Source organism: Phyllostomus discolor, chromosome 1 (genome assembly GCF_004126475.2).
Source record: "Phyllostomus discolor isolate MPI-MPIP mPhyDis1 chromosome 1, mPhyDis1.pri.v3, whole genome shotgun sequence".
NCBI classification, from domain to species: Eukaryota; Metazoa; Chordata; class Mammalia; order Chiroptera; family Phyllostomidae; genus Phyllostomus; species Phyllostomus discolor.
Genome location: NC_040903.2, coordinates 162,147,296 through 162,166,488, shown reverse-complemented (window position 1 = coordinate 162,166,488; position 19,193 = coordinate 162,147,296). Strand labels below are relative to the sequence as shown.

The following is a 19,193-nucleotide window of genomic DNA, read 5'->3' as shown; positions in this document are numbered from 1 at the left end:
ACATTTTGAACAAATGGAGTCATATAACACATGGTCCTTTGTGACTGGTTCTTTTCACTGAGCATGTTTTCAAGGTTTATCCACATTATGTGTGAGTACTTCCCTTTTATTGTGGAATGATATTCTGTTGTATGGGTATATCACATTTTATTTATCTATTTATCTGTTGATGGACATTTGGGTTCTTTCCACTTTTTGGCTATTATGAGTAATGCCTTTTATGAACATTTGTGTTTCTGCATGTGCATTCATACATACACTAACATACACACCCCTTTAAGTGCTAAAAGTGGTTAAGTTTGGTGATTGCTATTCTTTTTGCGTCTTTGTGTTTTCTCATCTCTTTACAGTAAGTCCTATGTAGTAATACAGATTCATCATGTGAGATGATGACATCTGCCTGTTCCTGAGCACAGGGAGTCAGCATGACTCTCAGCGCCTGCTCCTTCCTCCCTGCTGCTCATAGGGACACAGCAGCAGGAATAATACCAATAATTTGTGCCACTTATTCTGCATACCCCTGCCTTTGTTCTGGGCCTCCGAGCTGTGAGCTTTGTCTGAGGCGGGGGCTTGTCTGAATCCAGGGGCAGGAAGAACTGGGCGCTGTTCACCTTGTTTACCTGGAGGCTGCCTGTAGGCTCGGGTTGCTAAGTGCACCGTCATTTCTTGACCAAAATTGTGGTCACTGTTCCTCTCAAGGGCTGGGGGAAGAAGGGGTGGATTGATTCAGCCCAGAGGAAGGGCTTTTGAAGGGCGGAGCTAAGGTTGAAGAAAGGAGAACCCTTTAAATACAGGGCCCCCTCTGGCCGCCCAGCAGTGCCCCTTCGACCTCCTGCGTGTCTGTGACAAGGAGCCGGAGACTGAGGAGATGATGGAGCCCGAGGAGTACAGAGAGAGAGGTGAGCGAGGGGCATCCGGCCCTCTTCCCGCTGCCAGCCGCGGGAGATGCTGTTGGTTGTGGGTCCTTAGATTTCGGGGTGTCATTTGACTGGGAGTTAGAATTGCCTTCTGAAAGTTGGCTGCTTTTAATTTTTCTCCTGAGAAAGGAATGTGGGATCAGAGTTTGACAGTTATCTCCACCTCTCTTTCATTCTCCCTCTCATATACCCATTCCCATGTGTGTCTTCTTTACCATGGCGTGCTTTTTCTTTCTACTTTCCCACAAAATAGAGGATTTGAATTCCTGATCAAATGGCAAAAGTGGGATGAATTATTCATATACTAAAGTAGAAAAAAACTTCCTAAGTATTCTGTAGTCACTGAAAAATCTTTTCTTTCTTAACATGCATTTTTCTATGTGTGAACTTATCAGTAATATTCTTTCTTTTTAGTCAAACATCCCATAACTATTTACTGAGCACCTCCTATGTATCAAGCCCTGTGTGCTGAGCAAAACCAAATGTGTTCAGGCAGGGCTCTCCTAAGAAGAAAAGTAGGCAGTTGCTTATAGTTTCTCTCACTCTAAGTTTTTATACCCTCACCCCACTGTCAGGTTATATTGCCTGATATTCCTTTGCTGTGAGGTGCTGTCCCATGTTAAAATCCGAGTTTCTCTCTCTCCTCCACCCAGGCATAACTCACTAGGAGGCTATCAGCCTTTAGACTTCGTGTGCATCGGCTTCTCTCATTGCTCTGCAGGCACTTTTAGCTCAAAGAAGTTAGTTCCTATGGACATTTATCTTGTGAGTGGGGCACAAATACATTTCATACTGTCCCTTAGAAGTGGAGCGCTAGGTCCAGGGCTCTCAGACCCCCTGAGGGAGTCCTGCTCAGACACATGAAGCATTGGGCTATGGGAAGGTTGAAGGAGAGCAAAATGAGAGAAGGGTGTGAAATCTTTTTGTTTCATTCACAACTTTGTCTGAGGCTGGTCCTGCTCCTCAGAATGTTAAACGAGGTGGTGCAGAGGAGTGAGTCACTTTCCCTCCCTTCTCCTCTCCTATTTTATTTTATTTTATTTTATTTTTGCATGGGGAAAGGAGGCTTAGGAGTACCAAGGAGGAGTTACAGATATTGAGACAGAGAGATGAACGCACAGACACAGATGGGGAGATGGGGAGAGAGTTGGAGAGAGAGACACACACACAGAGGGGCACACTCAAACAAAGACACAGAAGACTGATCCTCCTGGGGGATGAACGGGAAGAGAGAATAAATGATTGGCAGTGGCTTCAGAGCGTTTGATTTGCCTACCTTTCTTCCTTATTCATTTGTTCATTCATTTGGTCGAAAAATTTTTTAACAATCGAGGAAATGTTCTAAACACTGGGTACTGGTGGAGGCACAGGGAGGAGATAAAGTGAGTAAGACAAGGTTTCGGGCTAGTGTGGGGTTCTTAGTTGGGGCCAATGGTTGTGCTTTAGGGATTTCATGAACTTCATAAATTATAGACAAAATTTTGCATGTATGTCAGCCTATAGTTTTAATCCTATTGTTAAAGAAATTTGTGGGTCTAAAAAAACATGAGGAATTACTGGTGCAATGGGAATGGTGAACAAATAGATTTTTCACCTGTAATCAGAACCTGCCGTGGGAAAGTGCCACCTGCACCGACAAGGAGTGTGGTGTGTGGGTGAGTGCGCACGTGCGTGTGTATAAGTAACAGTTTTTGGATAGGAAAAGCCACAGTTTCCACTGAAACTGTGATGAATTAGCAGATGTTCTATTTTTGAGAAGAAAAGAAAAGTGGGAGAGATGACCATGACTGATATGCCTAAGGGAAGGGAAAAGAAATGTTTTATGCTTCGGAGATTTTCCCTCTTGTTCATTCGTTCGCTCCACATGCCCTCCACCATTCATTCATTCCCTCACTGACTTTTTCTCTTATCAGACCCCACCCACCCATGACCCCATCTCCTCCTTCAGCAAGTTTCTTAGCCCAGACATGAGGGGGACAGGCACACACAGCCAGGCCCGGTCAGGGGACGTGAGGCTGGTTTCCCTGCCTCCCTTGTAGGAAAAGAGATGGTGGATTACATCTGCCAGTACCTGAGCACTGTGCGGGAACGCCAGGTGACTCCAGACGTGCGGCCGGGCTACCTGCGGGCCCAGCTGCCCGAGAGTGCACCTGAGGAACCTGAAAGCTGGGACAGCATCTTTGGGGACGTTGAGCGAATCATCATGCCTGGGGTAAGAGGCAGTCACCACAAGAAACGGTTCTGGGTTTCGGGGTGTGGGGGTGGGCAGTAAGCGTGGAGAAAGGGCCCCTGGGATGACCCTTCAGCCACTGGGTCACCATCCAAGCCCAACTTCTGGGCCTGTGGAGGGCCAGGACTTTGACTGAAATTTGGTTTCTGATGCCAGGGGGGCTGTAGTGTTGGGTGGGGAGCAAGAGAGAGAGAGAATAAGGTCTGCATCCCGGGGCCTAGTCGGACAGAAGTGTGGAAATTGAATGGGATGAGCGAGAAGTGAAAGCTGGGCCTGAACAGAAAGGGCAACTGTGGGGAGCAGGATGGAGAGAGGAGGCTGGAGATGGCCCCAGAGGCGCCAGCTGGCAGAAGCAGGGTCTCTCCTGCAGAATTCTGAGACGTGCCAGAGAGAAAGAGGCAGCCGAGAGCACAGCTCCCTGTGGGCACCCTGATGGTCAGACTGGGCACCTGGGAAGCTCAGTGAGTCCCGTCAGCCCCCTCCTTTCCCCTCTGTGAGGTGGCAGCCACATCCTTCCTTATCAAGCAGAGGTCTTGTGATCAATCTGCTTCTCAGGGGTAAGAAGGGGCTTTCCCTGCATCAGCCACACTGCCAGTGACAGAAGACACAACCTGGAGATAGCCAGGGGCCAGGGAACAGACAGAAGCTGGGTGGTGTGCAGGGCTGGAGCAGAGGCCCACGGCCACGGGCTGTGATGGTGTCCCTGCCACCAGGAGTGAGGAGCTGTGTCAAGGCATCCATGCTAAAAGTGCACAGGTCTTCTTCCCACGGAAGGGCTGCCTTTCAGTGAGCGCCATGCCATGTGTCAGGCACTGTGCCAGCCACATTACAGGACAGCTGCTTCTGTGCTACAGAGATCCCACGATCCCTGTTTTACATGGGAGTCAGTTGAGGCTCAGAGAAGGTCATTGTCTTCCCAAAGTCACAGAGTTTATGCCTGGCAAACCCGAAGTTTTAACCAAGGCCAGTCTCACTCCAAGGGCTCTGCTGTTTCTCCTACGCTGGTATCTCTACTAGTGAGTGACAGAGTGCCTGAGACTGAGCCCGCACGCCCAGGTGCTGCTCCCGCAGCAGCGGTGCCCCGACATACAGGCTGTGTCCCCGGTCCCCCTGCTGGGGGCACGGGTGTTCTGAACAGCGTATCCAGCAGTTCCTCCTGAGGCCGACTTCAGATCTGCTTCCATTATCCCTAAAGAGCTGTGAACTTAGACGTAATAGAAGTGCAGCTGGAATCAGGAGCGAGACAGTGTTCAGACTCAAAGTGATAGCAAGTTTGTGCCAAGCCAAGCCGTTTGACCTATTTTACAAGCATCTTTGAAAATTTGTGTGTCAGTAGAGCTTCACCAAGGAGGCCAATGCCCCGATAAGATTATCTCACAGATTTCAAATGTAATCTGTAAATCAAATGTAATCAAATGTAAAATGTAATCTGCTGCGGAGCCAACTGTAATTTGGTAGTGACATGAAAGCAACTGTCAGAAGAGGCAGAAATGAGCTGATTCATTTGATTGAAAGAAATTCTAGCAGTTGCTGGGAGTGTGGTCCCAGAGGCTGATTTCTGGACCAAGAGGTCTGTCTATTTTGATAAGGGTTCCTCTGGCTTAGTGTATTGTGTTTATCTTACAAGAACACACAATTGCCCTTTGATAGAATCAGGAGACGGAAGCCCTTCTCTGGGTTTCCAAAATAATGTCACTAAGCACATCGATAATGAGGCCCAATCTCTCATCTCATCACACAGGCTGCACCAGCCTCTGCGTTGGGCTGAAAGCAGTTGGCCTTTTGCTTTCTCATTTGGGCAGTACCTGGCTGACAGCTGGGTTAATCTGTCCCTCCGTGCCACCTCCTAGACACAGAGAGGAAAAAGCATCCTTTTGCTTTAATTCCAATCCTGGTCAGAAAACCATCATCTACTCTGGATGCGGGGAAGAGCAGCAGCAACGGGGGAGAAGGCAAGGTGCCATCCTGCTTAGGAGTTGGGCTCTGGGGTCGGACAGCGCTGGGTGTGTAGGTGCTGTCATCTGTCCCCACGGAGGGTGTGTGATCACAGGAGCACTGCCAGCCCCAATTCTCATCTGTAAAACAGGGGTAATAATGGCAGAACCTACCTCATTCTCACAGGGTGCTGTGAGAATTAAATAAGATAAGTCATGGAGAGTGGAAGAGATTGGTAGTAACTATGATGCCTTCAGCTGGGTGAGACTTGGAGGAAGTGGTCTGATTATCTAAGAGTCAAGTCAGGGTATGTGATGAGTTTATCACCATGCAATTACCGTTAGCCTTAGTGCTTTACATTTTACAAATTTCCTCCTGGGCCAATTCATATAGCAACCCCAGGAGACAGGGTTTAGTTTTTGATGAGAAAACGAGTTTGAGAGAGGTACAGGGGAAGAATCCTATGCCAATGAGGTCCAATACTTACGAGGTCTGAATCCTATACCAATTTTAAGATCGTTTTAAAGAAAATAAAATTAAGGCTCTCAAGAGAGACCCATACAAACATGGGACCTTGGAGCTTAAGTCCATCAGCTTCACAGTAAATAGACAAGGTCACACAGCTGGTTCGGGGCAGAGGTGGGTCTGGAGTGTGTTTAAAGTGTCCTTGAGTTTAAATCTTAGGATGCTCCTACCAAACATGCTGTCCAGGACACCGTCCTTGCTCTTGAGGGATAAAAGGAATTTGTGTGCCCTAAAAATCTCTATGCTACACTAAGATGTTATCTAATGAGTTCTTGGTAGGATGAAACCACAGAATGAAGGAGTTCCATGCTCTCAGGGAAGGGATCAAAGGGCCCGGCAAGCTGGGAGAGGCTTTGTGGAGGAAACAAATATTTAGTAACTTTTGAAGAATTAACAGGTTTTGGAGGGTCATGTCTGTATAGGAAGAGCCTTCCTTTCGGGGACAGAGCATTGCTCAAAGACACAAATACAGAAACGGGCAGGGTATACTTGCAGAAAAGTGAGATGAAGCCAGATTAGGTCATCAGTGAGACCGATGAGCCAGCCAAGATGCTTCAGAGGCCTGGTATAGGGGGCCCTCCCTGTCCACCTGCCTCTTCTTTACGTCCAATTTAATCTCACTGTGGCCTCGGGGTTAGCCTGGAGGCAGGGGTCCCACGATCTCTTCTCCCCTCTCTTCCTCCCCCTGGGAAGCTAAGGGCAGCTTTGAATCCCTTCACACTGACCTACTGCAGGAGCTGCATACCCAGAGAGCTCAGAGATCCATAAAGCAAAGCATGCTTTTTGCAAAAATAGATGAGACAAGAAACCTACTGTCCCCAATAGTCTCCCCTTCCTTTTATTACTGGGCAGGGGTGGCATGTGACATAAGTATTGGAGACCAATGTGAACATTACCCAGAATCCCCAACTCTAATTACTGTAGCAGTTTTCATTTCACATACTCCCTCTGGTTTTTGCATACGTGCAAATGCTCCACTGAAGAACTAGCTTAGAATATGAGCAATGTAGGTGGCAAGAACACTGTGAATATGTCTTATTTTTATGGCATTGTGTCACTTATTTGGCTGCCTTAAAAATGTCAGCCCATCTCTAGACTGGGTGCTTCCCCTTGCCAGGGAGGGTCTCCAGAGAAGGAAGGCCTCCCACCCATGCCTCCTGGTGTCACCTGTGTACATGCTCTGTCTCCAGGTGGTGCACTGGCAGAGCCCCCATATGCACGCCTATTACCCAGCTCTCACCTCTTGGCCGTCACTGCTGGGAGACATGCTGGCTGATGCCATCAACTGCTTGGGATTCACCTGGGTGAGTAGCAATGGCTGTAGCTATAACCAGTGACAATGGGGAACACAGCAAGACTTTGTCCTGGTCTCTGAACAGAGTTGCAAGGTAAACATTAACAATGGCTACATTTTTTAGACTTAAGCTTTACGCAAATTATCTCATCTTATCCTTTAACCATTGTGGTATCGGCCCCATTGTGTAAAGGAATTCGGGCTGACGTAGCTTATCTCTTCCCCATGATCACCCACCTCAAAGAGACAGAGATGAGATCTGGACTGAGATGTGGTTATTGCCACAATATGTGACCCTAACTGAGCACTTTGGTGCCTGTGGGTACAACTTCCTTTGTGCTCTTGTCTTCGAGGGATTAGGGATATGCCCTAAGACTTCCCGTAATAACCCTTTAAGCACCAAGCAGCTTCAAAGTATGCCAGAGCCTCCTAAAACAGCTTTATATTTTAAGCCTGAACTGTTATAAGATGTGTGTATGTGGGAGGAGGCGGTGAGGGGGGAAGAGAATTGCTCTCCTTTCCAGGAAGGAATGCTTGCTTCCTTAGTCCTAGAACTTCCCCCTGGCCTTCAGAATGCATCTCAGCTGGGTGTTTAAGGGACTCGGGGAGCCAAAGGAAAGCAATCATTTCTAGAACTTGGAGTTACAGAAGAACCCACCTCATTAAGGGTGACCTGAATTGGAAGCCCCACATTCTTTTCCTCTTTCTGGTTTGTCAGAGGATGGGGTGGGGCTTGGCACAGGGCCTGACATCGACCCCCTTCTCATGGGGTAAAATCAGTCAGGTTCCCACTGATACGGTCATGAGCATGGGAACACTAGGGCAGAGACAAATGTATTTCTGGGACTGGCAGGGGCATCCTGGTGTCCTGGGGCTATCCGGATGAGGTTGCTTTCCTTCTTTCAGGCTTCCAGCCCTGCGTGCACGGAGCTGGAGATGAACGTCATGGACTGGCTGGCGAAAATGCTGGGACTCCCGGAGCACTTCCTGCACCACCACCCTGGCAGCCACGGGGGAGGCGTCTTGCAGGTGCCTCCATTGTCAACGCTCCTCCTAGCCTGGGGGATAAGTAGTGACAGATAAGCCAAACCCTTGCCTGGGGAATTCTCCTGTTCCCCCAAGGAGTCTCCACACGTCACTCACACCACCACCACCATCCCTGCCACCACCATTGCCATTACCATCATCACTGTCACGGTTGACACCACCACCCAGCAACACTGTCACTGGCATAGCTACCTCCTCCACCACGGCCACCACCCCCACCACGGCCGACTCTCCGATCTCAACTTCCATTTCACTTCCACTGCTGCTACCACTGTCTCCACTCTTTCTTTCTCTTCACCTTGAAAAAGATGAAAAAGTCAGTGCATCCTCACATTTCCGGGATTACTGAATTTGGGTTTCTCAGTTTATGGCCCGGCAACTCCCCTCCCTTGTTCTGTTTTACACTGTATGGTACGTGGAGAATAGAAGCAAGTAGAGACTTCTTCCTGTCCCCCCCCAAGTTCCAGGAGATCCTTGGCAGCAGGAGAAATTAACAGCATATATCAGTTTATCTCATCCTACAACCCTATCTTTTGTATATCTATCAAGTGATGGTTCTTCAAATCTCTCTCTCTCTCTCTCTCTCTCTCTTTCTCTCTCAAGAGTAATACCACAGAGTGGAGCTTCCTGGGCGCTGCCACAGACCAGGTGCACTGCCAGGTGCTTGGCATCTACAGTCCCTTCACATCCGTGGTTCTGAGGGCTTGCTTCTAAGAGCTTTGAGAATCCCAAGTTCTTGAATTCTATCATCATGAGTAATTTTGGGGGTTTCGTCCTCTATAAATAAGATAATATTTCCCTCACACCTCACATTCACAGAGTGGATATGAGGGTTAAATGAATTCTTCTATCAGATAAAAATCTCCACGCTGCCCTGAGATAACTGGAAAGTTCAGTGAATCCACTTGTTGGCTAAGTGACTTCCTTTCTCAGTTCAGCCTTTCTGTGAGCCTCACAAGAAAGACAAATTATTGTATGTCATGGATGTCCCCGGTTCTTAGCAAGTAGTTAAAACTTTAGATGTTGTATCTGGGATAATATGCTAAATGTCTGCTGTATGTGATCTTGCGTTTCATCTAGTCATCTCAAGAACCCTGTAGGTAGATATCGTCATTCCCCATTTTTAGCACCGAAGCTCAGAGAGGCTACAGACGTGCCCCAGATCACACGGCTGGTGAGTGACAGCCATGGGAACTTCTTTTGGGCCTGTAACCTCTCGCTGAGCTTCGTTATCCTCGTCTGCAGACAAGAATCACTAGGATCTCAGAGGTTTTAAGAGGAACAAATGGTACGAGAGGAAGCGTTCGGTAAATTATAAATTGCTATACAGATGTTAGGTGGTATTATTATTAGGACTCAGCTGGCTTCTTCATTGTGGAGTAATTTCCAGCCACTGACTATCTAGTGGGAAATGGTCTGTACCACTCTGGTGACCCTGTCAGCCAGGCATTCATCAGGGAGCTATCTGCTTCAGGTCTCCTGAGGGTTTCAAGAAGCAAAGACATTGAAGGCTGAGTGGAAGAATGATGAGAAACCATACTGATTCCATGAGGCTGCTGAGGCCCCCAGAATTCCCACAGACAGTTAAAGGGATGTGCTCCATTTTATAAATGGAAAAATGTCTTCCAGAGGGAAAAATTAGGTCAAGGGCACAAGAGCCACTGGCAGCCAAACTGAAGCCAAAGTCAGTCATCCTCTCTCATTGACCTAGAACCCTCTCTTTGGGATGTTCCCTGCGGAACAAACTCCATTTCCATACCTAATAAATTGAGACTGCTTTCTTTTGAGCACATTTTACATGGGGAACAAACATATCTATAAGCAAACTTGTGTCTAGCAGGGGCTAACCATTCTCTTTTTGGTCACTGTGGCTTCTCTAATAAAGATGTCAGTTTTAGGTAAAAATTTGCTTTCATTACTTCCCTAGAAAGTTAGAGAAAGGCGTCCCAGGGTTGCTTAAGGTGCCATGAACTGGCGAAGTGCAGAATAGGCACGTGAGCTTAGGCAGAAGTGGTGAGCTTTTTAAGAAACAGCTATTACACACACACACACACGCCTATGAAGAGCCTGGGGCAATTTGGCAAGACAGCCCAGGGAGAGGCTGCCACTGGTAACCTTTTTTCCATGACAGAGCACAGTCAGTGAGTCCACTTTGGTCGCCTTGCTGGCAGCAAGAAAGAACAAAATCTTGGAGATGAAAGTGTCTGAGCCCGAGGCAGACGAGTCCTCCCTGAACGCTCGGCTCATTGCCTATGCCTCTGACCAGGTGAGTCCCCAATCACAGGCCATACCTTTCCGTCATTGCTTGGCTTCTGAAGTCTTAGCCCTGGGCGGGGGGAGGGGGGGAGGGTAATTTTCTTCTCAGCATGAGTGTCCTGGGGTTAAGGGAAGCCCAGGCCTGTGAGATTGTCTCCAGGAACCCTAGGGACAGACAGGTGCCAGATGTTCACTTGACTCCCTTAGTCTGGTGGCTTCAGCAGTTTCTGGGGCGTGCTCATCCAAGATGGCTCTGCTCCCCATTCTCTGTGGTCCCGCCAGGCTCACTCCTCCGTGGAGAAGGCTGGGCTGATTTCTCTTGTGAAGATGAAGTTTCTGCCTGTGGATGACAACTTCTCGCTCCGAGGGGAAGCCCTGCAGAAAGCCATCCAGGAGGACAAGGAGCGGGGCCTGGTGCCTGTCTTTGTAAGTCAGAACATGTTCTGAGCCTAGGATGATAGAACTTGGAGGTGAGGGAGGAGTTTTGGCAGAATTCATGTAAGTAGCATGCTGCAAATAAAAGCAGAAAGGCATTAAAATATTACGCTGTTTACAGTGTGTGAGTTGCTATTATTGGTGTGTTAGGAAATAAATTTGGGGGGGTCATACGCAGAATTAAAAAGAAAAAAAGAAACCTAATAGAAAATCTTAGAGTGCATTCCCGTAACCAGAGTAGGTATTCCTTGGTGGAACTTTTATTTCAACCACATATGTGTACCTGTGCACTAGGTTACCACATACGGTGCACTTCTTACTGTGGGTCCTGGTAAAATACAGTGCGAGATGCACACTGTTTTGCTGGGATGTGCGGGGCAGATGATATCTGTGATTCAATTTTCTTTCAGGCCAAATGTGTCCCAAGAACCCACCTTCCCACGTTAACTGCCTCTATTTTCCTCCAGGTCTGTGCAACCCTGGGGACCACTGGAGTCTGTGCATTTGACTGCCTGTCAGAGCTGGGCCCCATATGTAAGTCTGCCTGCAACTGGTTGGGAAGACAAGTAATGAATTCTAGAAAGTTCCTTAGAGCAAGAACCTGAAACCAGCTCTGTGGAAATGTCTTGCCCCTCCATAGGTCACACATATCTTCTCCTAGGCAGCCAGGCCACTGCTTTCCCCAGAGGCTGTGACCAGGGGTCAGAGCTGCTGTCCTTGGCTTCCTGTCCTCAGAGGTAGCAGCGGGAGAGCTTCAGGTTTCTCACCCTCTCCCTTGTATATTGAAATCTGCTTAAAGCAGGCTGCATCTGTAAACACAGGGAGAATGAGGCATAGTGAAAAATTTTCTAGTCTAGGCTGAGAAATTGAAAAGTGTAGGGTAGGGGAAACCGTGGGAGGAGCTCAAGGCAGAAAAAAACCCAAATGTGATTGTTTAAAATCTCTGAGCAAGAAACGCACTGGGAAAGAGGGACATGCCCTCTCTGATGTGTGTATTAGATGCAGTAACAGTGCTCTCTGGGCCAGTGGCAAGTTGGTTTGTATGTCAGAAAGCTCTAGGATGAGGCCAAGAGAATGCTGACCTCCAGCCAGTGAGGGAAAAAGGTCAGGGAGGGGCTCCATGGCTTTCCCTTTAGGAGGAGGTGGAACCTCATTACACCCTGCTCCTCACACCCACATCCCCTCCCGTCTCTACACTGCCTCCACGTCCCAAGGAGCCAAAGCAGGCCCGCCTTCCCCTGCTCTTCTCTTGCAGCCTCGCAGCCAGCCAGGCCAGCCCAGGCCAGAGACACCGTTTAGCTGGCTGGTGGCAACCCCCACCCTGACCCCAGTCCCACCTCCCAGCTGGGTGACATTTGCCTCCTCAGGTGCCAGGGAAGGGCTGTGGCTCCACATTGATGCTGCCTACGCGGGCACAGCCTTCCTGTGCCCCGAGTTCCGGGGGTTTCTGAAGGGTATTGAGTATGCGGATTCCTTCACCTTTAATCCTTCCAAGTGGATGATGGTGCACTTCGACTGCACTGCGTTCTGGTGAGTGGGGCAGCCAAGCTCCCAACCCTCAGGAAAGCCTTGCCTCCTCTGGATAGGCCTCAGCCTCTAATGCCCATTTGGAAACCCACAGGGTCAAGGACAAGTACAAGCTGCAGCAGACCTTCAGCGTGAACCCCATCTACCTCAGGCACGCCAACTCAGGCGCAGCCACCGACTTCATGGTGAGTGGCCGGGAATGAGCAGCCTGGTGGCCTCTGAAACGGAAGCTGGCTGCATGTGACCCCCAAGGGCTTCCTGTGTGTCAGCTCTGGTCAGAAGGTGGCACATTGTGAGCCCATCCCATAATATTGCTACTTTATGCCTTTGATTTCAATCTGTGCCCAGCATGAAACCTGGAACACGTTAAAAACCCTAAAAATGAAACCAACCCTATATAGGCAGTCTGCACACTTCCTGAATATCTGTGGTGTTTTTTATTCCCAGAAATGTCTCCTTACCAACAATGGACTCTTCTTCCTGTGTCCTGGGTAATCTTTTCTGCTTGCTACTCAGCAGCAGGGTAGGGTGGAGAATTTCCTTGAGTCAGGAAGGGGCCTCCTTGTTTAAATCACTTTTGTGGTTTTGACCGCAGAGACACTGTGGAGGCTCCCACGTGGGGTGGTGTCAGGGGCATCCCTCCTGAGTTTCTGGATGCCCTGCATGCTCCCGGTGTTTCCACTGGCTTCGCCGCAGTCCCTCAGACCTGCTCACACTGTCAGCCTGTACTGTCTGTTGGGGAAATGGGTTCTGCAGGGTTACCACTCAGTTTGAAGAGGAGCCCTTTTGTGATTGTGGGGCAGGCAGAAATGTAAACAAATAAGTTGCATGTCATGGCCAAGGGGAGGTGGCTGTGGGTCTTTGGGGGAACTTCGTGGACCTTGATTTCCTTATCCGTTTACATTCGCTATCATTTTGTACTAGTTTTAGGTGTACAGCATAGTGGTTAGACAATCATATGCTTTATAAAGTAATCGCCCCAATATTTCCAGTACCCACCTGGCACCATATATAGCCATCACAATACTATTCATTGATTACATCTCCTACACTGCACCTTACATCCCATGACTGTTCTGTAACTACAGTCTGTGCTTCTCAGTCCCTTCACCTTCTTCGCCCACCCCCCCGGCCCTCTCCCCTCTGACAGCCGTCAGTCTGTTCTCTGTGTCTGTGAGTCTGGAACCTTACTATTTATAGTCCTATTCCTAGAAAGTGCTGCTTTTTGCTCTTTTTCACACTCACCTGGAATCCAATGGGTTTAATTTTCAAGTCTACATAGAAACTCCTAGAAAACTAGAGCTATTCGTTGTGACTGTGGGAGTCTTCACTATTGCTCTGACTTGTGCCCCAAGCTGCACAGGGGGCTGCAGCTTTAAATAGAAGTTCCTGAGAAGACTGAGGGGTTTTGTCCCCGAGGCCCTGCAGCCACCTAAAATGAGGGCTAGGTTCCCTGACATCAGGGGTGCGCCCTCTCCTTCCCCCCACGGTGGATGGGGCATTGTCTCTCCCTTGGCGAGGGGACCTGCAAAGCATTGGAAGCAGTTGAGAATGCCCTCAGTTACAGAGGAGCCGCATCCCCCTTCCTGAGCCAAACTTTACCCACTTTCCCATTCCAAAAGAACCTATCGGCTAGAATCACCCAGTTGGGTCAGCATGGGTTGACTTTGGAACAGGGACAAGAGGAATAACTGGGGACATGGACAGAGTGTGAAGAAATAAAAATGAAAATAATCTCTGCCTCTCCTTTCATTTGCTGGTGAAATAAAGTAGCTAATTTACAACCATCTGGAAAACAATGTTTTAAAAAATTTTTAAATTATTTATTTATTTTTAAATAGAGGGTCTCCGCTGTCCGTTCTTATTTTCCCAAAGTGTCCATCTAACAGGTGATGGAGCCAACACCTTCCTTGCTAACAGGGATTTTGTTCCGTGCCTGGGCTTTGATGCCCTCTGCTGGTAAACACGTTTCCGAGAGGGTCCTCGGCACCAGAGTTTTGCTAGGAAATCAAAGGCTTCACGCTTGGTGCGGGAGAAACACTGTATTAACGCCTAGGGGTAACGTCCTAGGTCAGGATGAACGTGAGCATGTTTCTGAGAAGCTGGTGATCCTGTGGATGAGTAGATAGATATTCAATGGAAAAAATATTTATTTCAGTCAACAGAAATTGTGGTACAAGCTTCCTGATGTTTGAAGAAGAGGTCATTAGAAATCACATCACTTGTCAGAATAACTGAAAAGATTTTCCACATCCTTTGCTCTGTGTTCAGACCTGAGAAGTTGGTTTAATATTACTTTGACATTTTTCAGATCTATGGGGCCTATAACCTTGAACTTTAAGCGTTAGTCACCAGGAAGAAAGGCTGACTTCAGTTTAACAGAGGCCGGAATGCATGTGCTTGTGGGAAATCGGAAAGCAGGAGTGACAGCTCTCAAGGGTACAGGAAACAGTCAGGACGAGAAACTGAGATTAAAGAACGATCTTCTCTGTGCTGGCAGAAATACCACTGAGATTTGTAGCTCCCATTTCAACTGTGTAAATAGCCAACACTGACAACTTGTTGTGAAGCTCTTTGCATCTGTTGTCCTTCAACCCCTTCCCTGGGGGGGGGGGGCTGTTCTTGTTCTGGCGCACAGGGAATGGGGAGGTGGCCCTGCCCAAGGTCACAGCTGGGTGTGGCAGAGCTGGAGCTGGAAGAGAACCCCAAGTCTGCGGGGCTCTGGCCTCTGAGCTCCTAACCACTATACTTTATAGTTTGGGGGGAGGGTAGAGGGGAATAGAAACAGAACTTTATTTTCTGCTATTCAAGGAACTTAGGTTCTTTTTTTGCAAAAAAAGTATTGTCCTTACCTTGAATTTCAGCCTGGGATGAAATGTTTAAAGCTGCACTTAAAGAGTCTTCTCCTTTATTCAGGCGCATGGACTTGGTTTCCACTTGTCCTGCTCTTGGACAAAGGCTTATTGGTTGCCTTCACTAGCTATTTCATTTCGTGACAAGGCAGCCTTTGGGAGATTGGCCTTGGCTGCTCCTTAGCAACTGCCTCGGAGTTCTGGTGACCCCAACCATCCCTGTAGGGCTGGGCAGGCAATGGCGATGAAGGCCCCGGTGTGTGCGAGGGAGCAGGTGCGCTTGTCTCTAACGCTGGTGCCGTTTTCCTCTGTTTTAGCACTGGCAGATCCCCCTGAGCCGGCGATTTCGCTCTATTAAGCTCTGGTTTGTGATTCGGTCCTTCGGGGTGAAGAATCTTCAAGCACACGTCAGACATGTATGTACTATTAGTTCCTGTGCAAACTGTGGGCTGAGCCTGGGCTTGCTCTGTGTCCTAGTGCAGAGGAAGGAGGGTTTCTGCTTTGCAGGCCCGCCCAGGGAATCTGTGTCTTGTGACTCAGGCGGCTGGGACTGTTTGTGGGCTCCTGGGAGTTGATTATTCAGGGCGGCCAACTCTTTGTTAGCCAGAGGAACACTGAGCAGAACATGGCACAAAACAGCTGGAGAACGTTTAGCAGGTGACTTTCCCTGAGAGAGCCTCAGGACTTGAGAATGAAGTTCTTGGGGCCGTGGTTGGAGCCTTTTAAAGGGACCACGCAGTGGAGAGAGAGAGGTTCTAGATGAGGTTTGGAGCAGGTTGCTTCATCACAGGCAAAGACATGATTAGCTAAACCCCTCACCTTCTTTTGAAATAGAGTAGCAGGATGAGGACCAGGTGATAGCAATTACTTAGCAAATGTTTTATTGAGATCCTTTTGGATGCTTGGAGAAATTTTAAGAAGTGAAAGAAAAAGAAAATCCTGTTCTTGTTTAGTTAACATTCTTAGGTAAAAATAACATAAAAAATGACTAAGTTTAAGTGAAAGATTAATATGATACAAAGCCTAATTTTTTTTATTGTGGTAACATATGTGTAACCAAGTCTACAATTTTAACCAATTTTGAGTTTATGGTTATAAGTGGCATTAAGTGAACTAACAACCTGTGCAGCCAGCACTAACTACCATCAATTCCCAGAACTTTTTCCTCCTCCCACGCGGAAACTCTATCCATTAAACAGGTGCAAATCTTTTCCACGGTGCACGTGGAGATGATGCTATGTGTCAAATATGTTCTTGGCGGAATCTTGGAAAAAGGGGATGCAAGGACATTTGGGGGGAAAGGTGTGAGAGGCAAGGGAAGAGGTAGGCGTAGGAGGGGGCAGAGCTGTCGTCGGCCCACATCGTGTCTTCGCATCCAGCAGAGACAAACTGCAACCCTTACGAGGCTGCTGGCGGGCACACGGAGCAGGGGCTGGATGTGGCCCTCACTTGCCCCCTCGGCTGGTCAAGAAGCTGTGAAGTCAGGATATGAGGCCAGATTGCCTCGATGGCCAAATACCTGCCTTCTGGTTCTGGGGCTGTGTTAAGAGAGAATCCTGAGACACGAGTTCTCCAGGTAGAGCTGAAGTGACAAGAAGTAGGGAGCCACTGGAGGTTTCCCAGCTTGGAATATGATCAAAACCGAACAGAGAGGAAAGTTTGGCAGAAGCCATTCAGATCTCAATGGTTCCAAGGTGTCCCAGCTTCAACCCTCTCAGCAGTGTGAAAGTTTATGCACAGCACCCCTTGCCTGACTATCTCTTCTGTCTCTCTATTTACAATTCCAGGGGACTGAAATGGCTAAATACTTTGAATCTCTGGTCAGAAATGACCCTTTCTTTGAAATTCCTGCCAAGAGGCACCTTGGCCTGGTGGTTTTTCGTCTAAAGGTAATGTCATCTTCCGTGGCTGTGAATGATGTTATTGGGTGATCACTTAGCATCTTGGAAAACATAAATGCTCAGCTTCTGGGGTTGCTTGTAGAGGAGGTGGTACAGACTTCACTTCTCTTTATCTTTTAAACAGGGTCCTAACTGTCTCACGGAAAGTGTGTTAAAGGAAATAGCTAAAGCTGGCCGTCTCTTCCTCATCCCGGCCACTATCCAGGACAAGCTGATCATCCGCTTCACTGTGACGTCCCAGTTCACCACCAGGGATGATATCCTGAGAGACTGGAATCTCATTCAACATGCTGCCACTCTCATCCTGAGTCAGCATTGTACTTCCCAACCTGTCCCTCAGGTCAGGAACCTCTTCCCCCAAACCAGGGGCCCCCGAGCCCTGACCAGTGGCAGGTCCCTTCAGGCTGTCAGTGGGGCAGAAGATGACCTAGCCCAGGCCAGAAGGGTCATCAAGCAGCCTCAGCGTGTGGGAGCCAGTCCTGGGAGAAGGGAAGATGGCCGTTACCTCGAAACTCTGCTGGACCCCCTGGATGACTGCTTTATAGAAGAGGCCCCGGATGTCACCAAGCACAAGCTGTCATCCTTCCTGTTCAGTTATCTGTCTGTGCAGAATAAGAGGAAGGCAGTGCGTTCCCTCAGTTGCAGCAGCGTGCCTGTGAGTGCTCAGAAGCCACTGCCCGCAGATGGCTCTCTGAAGAATGGGGGCTCTTCCAGGGTTAAAATCTTCTCTAGGTTTCCAGAAGAGATGATGATGCTGAAGAAAAGTGCCTTCAAAAAATTAATCAAGTTCTACAGCGTCCCCAGCTTTCCTGAGTGCAGCTCTCAGTGTGGGCTCCAGCTGCCCTGCTGCCCTCTGCAAGCGATGGTTTAGGCCAGGGGTTTCAGCCAGAGTTCATGGGTATGTTTCAGGGAGTCTCTTGAGCCCCTCAGAATCGTATGCTGAATCTGTGTGCTTATGTGTGTGTGTGCATTTTTCTTGGGTGACAGCCCATAATTTTTATCAGATGCTCAGAGGGGTTTATGACCCACCAAAGGATACAAGTGAAGAGTTTAAGCCAGCATGGTCCAGAAGGCCCTAGCCATCTGGTCAGAGAAAAACAGTTCAGGGGGATATATTGGCAGGCAGCTTCTGTGGTTCAGCTTGTGATATGAAATGCCATGTAGAAATAAATTGTGCTTGTCTGTGAAAAAAGCATATCCTGTGTGACTTAATTGACCACCGAAATATTGATTGATTATCCAGAGCATATCCTGTAGCTTAAATGCATGTACTTATGGGTCCTGCTTTTTAGGATACTGAAGATTTGAATTTGACTGTGAAAAAGTGAGTTTAGCCATGGCCGGTGTGGCTCAGTTGGTTGGAGCACCCTCCTGTACACTGAAAGTTCGTGGTTTCGATGGGCAGTCAGGGCACCTATCCAGGTTATGAGTTCAGTCCCCAGTTGGGGTGTATGCAGGAGGCAGCCAATTGGTGTTTCTCTCTTATGTCAATATTTCTCTCTCTCTTTCTCTCTCTCTCTTCCCCTCTCTAGAAACCAGTGAACTTGTCCTCAGGTGAGGATTGGGGAAAAAAAAAGCAAGTTTGGAGGAGCCCTTGGTGTGAAGGCAGGGAGCTTGGGCCAGGCACTCCTGCTTACAGTGTATAAATGAGGAAACTGAGGCTCTGGCTCCAAAAACCAAATCCAGGTCTTCTCGCCTGCTGTGAAGTCTGCGCTACTTCCAATGTCCTATAGTGGTCAAGGCTGTGCTTGAGCAGAAGCTCTCAGTCTAGCAGGCCCCTCTGGTCCTTTCGTACATTTACATTTTTTCTCTCTGGGGATTTTCCCATTTTTTTGGACCCTGTAGTCAAATAAAAGCTGTGCTCACTGGCGGCTTGCCCATAGTTACTTAGTTCATAGGCCAAAAAAATTATTTTCTTCCCATTTCAGATGGCACTTTTATAGGGACTGGCTCTGAAATGGATTAATTACAATGTCAGAGGTAAACAAAGCTGGACACCAAAGTGATAAAAACGGATTTTAATCAGTAATTTTATTCAGTAATAATTACTATTGCAATAGGGAATGAGTCTAGCATAGACTGGACTTGAATTTGATTTGTATAAAGGTCACTGGACATTATAAAGGGAGAAAGAAGGAGTAGGCAGGGGCAATTGGGGGCTCAGGAGAATCAGAGAAGTGAAAAATTGCAAAAAGCAAGAAGAGGGAAGAGAGGGCTGGTGTGTGTGAGACCCATCTGGGTTTGCTCCCTGGTGCTTGTTGAAGTGAGGCTCCT

At 48.2% G+C, this 19,193-nt stretch overlaps 1 protein-coding gene and 1 long non-coding RNA gene across 2 annotated transcripts; one reads left to right on the top strand and one right to left on the bottom strand.

The window, feature by feature from the left end:
- HDC (histidine decarboxylase) lies at positions 1 to 18,111 on the top strand. The gene is made up of 12 exons (XM_028507460.2): positions 1 to 899; positions 2,957 to 3,129; positions 6,798 to 6,911; positions 7,808 to 7,930; positions 10,080 to 10,214; positions 10,487 to 10,630; positions 11,107 to 11,173; positions 12,007 to 12,169; positions 12,261 to 12,351; positions 15,336 to 15,434; positions 16,806 to 16,907; positions 17,044 to 18,111. Exons 1-12 carry the CDS (start codon positions 869 to 871, stop codon positions 17,788 to 17,790), a joined length of 1,989 nt encoding a protein of 662 aa, XP_028363261.1. The 5' UTR covers positions 1 to 868; the 3' UTR covers positions 17,791 to 18,111.
- Positions 14,104 to 15,342, bottom strand: LOC118502136. The gene is made up of 2 exons (XR_004904821.1): positions 15,019 to 15,342; positions 14,104 to 14,277 (listed from the first exon to the last, which is right to left on the bottom strand). It is a non-coding gene; the product is annotated as an uncharacterized LOC118502136 (long non-coding RNA).
- Positions 18,112 to 19,193: the final 1,082 nt, after the last annotated feature.